We start from the raw sequence: 5,000 nt of genomic DNA on the forward strand, positions 1-5,000 counted from the left end.
CTCTTTAATGTTCTAATTGAATGAACAAAACAAAATACAACAAAACAATCCAAATCCAAAACAATAAAAAAAGAATATTCATTGGAGGGAAGTCAAAATTGGTCAAAGAAAGAGTCTTTTTAGGAAAAATAGGAAAAAGATGTTTTAGATGGATCTCTTTCCTATTTTTTTTTACAATTCCCCCTGGTAATCTTTTTTACTTTTAGACAAAATCGTATACTTATTTTATTTAGACCTTATTTGCATCTTTTTTATTTTGGATAACCTTTTTTATAAATTTCTTTCTCTTTTTTATAAATTTCTTTCTATATTTTTGTTTCATTCCCTTAAGTAGATTCTTTTGAACCGCACATACATTGCGGCGGGCTAAGATAAAAACAAAGACTATTTCGAAAACTAGTCAATGATGGCCTTCCATGGATTCACCTATATAAGCCGCAGCTAAAGTTGCAAAAATAAGAGCTTGAATACCGCTTGTAAATAATCCAAGGAACATGACAGGTATAGGAACCACTAAAGGTACTAAAGAAACAAGAACAACAACTACTAATTCATCAGCTAATATATTTCCGAAAAGTCGAAAACTAAGTGATAAGGGTTTTGTGAAATCTTCTAAGATGTTAATCGGTAAAAGGATTGGGGTTGGTTGGATGTATTTACCAAAATAACCTAATCCTTTTTTTGAAAGACCCGCATAAAAATATGCTACCGACGTAAGTAAAGCTAATGCAACAGTAGTATTTATATCATTTGTGGGTGCAGCTAACTCCCCATGAGGTAACTGTATGATTTTCCAAGGCAAAAGAGCCCCTGACCAATTCGAAACAAAAATAAATAGAAACATAGTTCCAATAAAGGGAACCCACGGACCATATTCTTCTCCAATCTGAGTTTTGCTCACGTCTCGAATGAATTCAAGGACATATTCAAAGAAATTCTGACCGTCAGTAGGAATGGTTTGTGGATTTCGAACAGCTATAATGGCTGAAACTAATAAAATAGCAATTACAACCCAAGAAGTAATAAGTACTTGGGCATGGACTTGGAAACTCCCTATTTGCCAATAGAAATGTTGGCCTACTTCCACAGCCGATATATCGTATAATCTTTTTAATGTGTTGATGGAACATAATAGAACATTCATATTGCCCTCTGAAAGAAATACAACTTTAAAAGGAATTATTTTGATTCAACCATCTCTTTTTCGGCTTGTCTACTTTAATTTTGGATTTTGAATACCAACTAATCACATAATATCTCCGGTTATTCTTTTTTGCGCGATTCAGTAATAGTATAGTAACCAATTCCATAAATCTATGGAGTTCCCCAAACCAAATAATTTATTTATCTTATTATTAATCAAAAATTTCGTATATAGCTAGAACGACCCTCACAAATTGCAAATACTAATTTGGTAAGAATTAATCGGATTGAAGCTATAGCATCATCATTAGCTGGAATCGAAATATCCGCGAGATCCGGTTCACAATTTGTATCGATTAAACAAATCGTTGGAATTCCCAAAGTGATACATTCTCGAAGAGCCGTATATTCTTCTTGCTGATCAACGATTATTACAATATCGGGTAACCCCGTCATATATTTAATGCCGCCCAGATATGTTTCCAAGCGAGATAATTGTCTCTTCAACATAGCGGCATCTCTTTTCGGAAGACAGTTGAGTCTCCCCGTCTTTTGTTCCGTTCTCAAGTCCCTGAACTTATGAAGTCTCTTTTCTGTAGTATACCAATTCGTTAACATACCACCGAGCCATTTTTTATTAACATAATGACACCGAGCTCTTATTGCAGCCCGCGCTACTGAATCAGCTGCTTTATTTTTGGTACCAACAATTAAGAATTGTTTTCCACTACTTGCTGCATCAAAAACTAAATCACAAGCTTCTGATAAAAAACGAGCAGTTCTAGTAAGATTTATAATATGAATACCCTTACGCTTTGCAGATATATAAGGTGCCATTCTAGGATTCCATTTCCTAGTACCATGGCCAAAATGAACTCCTGCTTCCATCATCTCTTCCAAAGTTATGTTCCAATATCTTTTTGTCATTTATCCCCACACTTTCTCTCTCTTTTTTTTTTTTCAAATAAAAAAAGAATTTGAAAAAAAAAGAGATCAGGTATCCTGAAATAGAAATCAATAATTGTTCCGATGGAACCTTCTCTTCTACCGAAGATTGGCCGTTGATACACGATCAGGCCATTCATTTTTTTCTATTCGGTATTATCTTTATTACTATTACTAAATAAAATGACCGCGTTGAAAGGAAAGGGATGAATCCGCTCTTAGGAATGATTAAATCCTCGAAATGATTGCTCTGATATATCACATAAATTCTTTGAAATGAAAAAAAAAGATTCTCTGTGGTGGAACAAAATACTCTCATTTCCTCGAGAATCTTTTTTTTTTTCAAAGAATTTATGTGATATATCAGAGCAATCATTTCGAGGATTTAATCATTCCTAAGAGCGGATTCATCCCTTTCCTTTCAACGCGGTCATTTTATTTAGTAATAGTAATAAAGATAATACCGAATAGAAAAAAATGAATGGCCTGATCGTGTATCAACGGCCATCTTCGGTAGAAGAGAAGGTTCCATCGGAACAATTATTGATTTCTATTTCAGGATACCTGACTCTTTTTTTTTCAAATTCTTTTTTTATTTGAAAAAAAAAAAAGAGAGAAAAGTGTGGGGATAAATGACAAAAAGATATTGGAACATAACTTTGGAAGAGATGATGGAAGCAGGAGTTCATTTTGGCCATGGTACTAGGAAATGGAATCCTAGAATGGCACCTTATATATCTGCAAAGCGTAAGGGTATTCATATTATAAATCTTACTAGAACTGCTCGTTTTTTATCAGAAGCTTGTGATTTAGTTTTTGATGCAGCAAGTAGTGGAAAACAATTCTTAATTGTTGGTACCAAAAATAAAGCAGCTGATTCAGTAGCGCGGGCTGCAATAAGAGCTCGGTGTCATTATGTTAATAAAAAATGGCTCGGTGGTATGTTAACGAATTGGTATACTACAGAAAGAGACTTCATAAGTTCAGGGACTTGAGAACGGAACAAAAGACGGGGAGACTCAACTGTCTTCCGAAAAGAGATGCCGCTATGTTGAAGAGACAATTATCTCGCTTGGAAACATATCTGGGCGGCATTAAATATATGACGGGGTTACCCGATATTGTAATAATCGTTGATCAGCAAGAAGAATATACGGCTCTTCGAGAATGTATCACTTTGGGAATTCCAACGATTTGTTTAATCGATACAAATTGTGAACCGGATCTCGCGGATATTTCGATTCCAGCTAATGATGATGCTATAGCTTCAATCCGATTAATTCTTACCAAATTAGTATTTGCAATTTGTGAGGGTCGTTCTAGCTATATACGAAATTTTTGATTAATAATAAGATAAATAAATTATTTGGTTTGGGGAACTCCATAGATTTATGGAATTGGTTACTATACTATTACTGAATCGCGCAAAAAAGAATAACCGGAGATATTATGTGATTAGTTGGTATTCAAAATCCAAAATTAAAGTAGACAAGCCGAAAAAGAGATGGTTGAATCAAAATAATTCCTTTTAAAGTTGTATTTCTTTCAGAGGGCAATATGAATGTTCTATTATGTTCCATCAACACATTAAAAAGATTATACGATATATCGGCTGTGGAAGTAGGCCAACATTTCTATTGGCAAATAGGGAGTTTTCCAAGTCCATGCCCAAGTACTTATTACTTCTTGGGTTGTAATTGCTATTTTATTAGTTTTCAGCCATTATAGCTGTTCGAAATCCACAAACCATTCCTACTGACGGTCAGAATTTCTTTGAATATGTCCTTGAATTCATTCGAGACGTGAGCAAAACTCAGATTGGAGAAGAATATGGTCCGTGGGTTCCCTTTATTGGAACTATGTTTCTATTTATTTTTGTTTCGAATTGGTCAGGGGCTCTTTTGCCTTGGAAAATCATACAGTTACCTCATGGGGAGTTAGCTGCACCCACAAATGATATAAATACTACTGTTGCATTAGCTTTACTTACGTCGGTAGCATATTTTTATGCGGGTCTTTCAAAAAAAGGATTAGGTTATTTTGGTAAATACATCCAACCAACCCCAATCCTTTTACCGATTAACATCTTAGAAGATTTCACAAAACCCTTATCACTTAGTTTTCGACTTTTCGGAAATATATTAGCTGATGAATTAGTAGTTGTTGTTCTTGTTTCTTTAGTACCTTTAGTGGTTCCTATACCTGTCATGTTCCTTGGATTATTTACAAGCGGTATTCAAGCTCTTATTTTTGCAACTTTAGCTGCGGCTTATATAGGTGAATCCATGGAAGGCCATCATTGACTAGTTTTCGAAATAGTCTTTGTTTTTATCTTAGCCCGCCGCAATGTATGTGCGGTTCAAAAGAATCTACTTAAGGGAATGAAACAAAAATATAGAAAGAAATTTATAAAAAAGAGAAAGAAATTTATAAAAAAGGTTATCCAAAATAAAAAGATGCAAATAAGGTCTAAATAAAATAAGTATACGATTTTGTCTAAAAGTAAAAAAGATTACCAGGGGGAATTGTAAAAAAAAATAGGAAAGAGATCCATCTAAAACATCTTTTTCCTATTTTTCCTAAAAGACTCTTCTTTGACCAATTTTGACTTCCCTCCAATGAATATTCTTTTTTTTTTGTTTTGGATTTGGATGTTGTTGTTGTATTTTGTTTTGTTCATTCAATTAGAACATTAAAGAGTAGATTATTTAGATTATATAATAAATAAAAAAAGAATTAATAAATATTAATTAATAATTAATAAAATAGAAATTCTATTTATATATTATATATAATTTCTATTAATATAATTAATATATTAGGATCCATAATTTGAAATAATACAAATAAGAATTTGTATGGTATCTCCGTTTACGACGTGTGATTAAAAAGATGTTATATAGAACGGATTC

The 5,000-nt window shown here is 33.1% G+C and overlaps 4 protein-coding genes across 4 annotated transcripts in view; 2 read left to right on the plus strand and 2 right to left on the minus strand.

Moving 5' to 3' along the window:
- The window catches only part of LOC129297770 (ATP synthase subunit a, chloroplastic), a 2,163-nt gene extending 1,019 nt beyond the window's left edge, over nt 1-1,144 (minus strand). The window contains exon 1 of the mRNA XM_054936112.1: nt 1-1,144. This exon is cut by the window's left edge and continues 1,019 nt beyond it. Coding sequence (XP_054792087.1) covers nt 401-1,144 — 744 coding nt within the window. The 3' untranslated portion in view covers nt 1-400.
- Nucleotides 1,145-1,359: 215 nt separating this feature from the next.
- LOC129297771 (30S ribosomal protein S2, chloroplastic-like) lies at nt 1,360-2,394 on the minus strand. Its single transcript, XM_054936113.1, has one exon. The coding sequence runs from the start codon at nt 2,068-2,070 to the stop codon at nt 1,360-1,362; it is 711 nt and encodes a 236-aa protein (XP_054792088.1). The 5' UTR covers nt 2,071-2,394.
- Nucleotides 2,395-2,713: 319 nt separating this feature from the next.
- LOC129297776 (30S ribosomal protein S2, chloroplastic-like) lies at nt 2,714-3,464 on the plus strand. The gene is given in 2 exon segments (XM_054936119.1): nt 2,714-3,054; nt 3,057-3,464. Coding segments are annotated over 2 exon segments (708 nt in total). The 5' UTR covers nt 2,714-2,720; the 3' UTR covers nt 3,431-3,464.
- Nucleotides 3,465-3,467: 3 nt separating this feature from the next.
- LOC129297775 (ATP synthase subunit a, chloroplastic-like) lies at nt 3,468-4,537 on the plus strand. The gene is given in 3 exon segments (XM_054936118.1): nt 3,468-3,741; nt 3,743-3,802; nt 3,804-4,537. Coding segments are annotated over 3 exon segments (744 nt in total). The 5' UTR covers nt 3,468-3,645; the 3' UTR covers nt 4,392-4,537.
- The last annotated feature ends 463 nt before the right edge of the window (nt 4,538-5,000 follow it).

Source organism: Prosopis cineraria, unplaced genomic scaffold, assembly GCF_029017545.1.
Source record: "Prosopis cineraria cultivar Desert tree isolate PC_DT_omini unplaced genomic scaffold, ASM2901754v1 PC607, whole genome shotgun sequence".
In the NCBI taxonomy this organism is placed as follows: Eukaryota; Viridiplantae; Streptophyta; class Magnoliopsida; order Fabales; family Fabaceae; genus Prosopis; species Prosopis cineraria.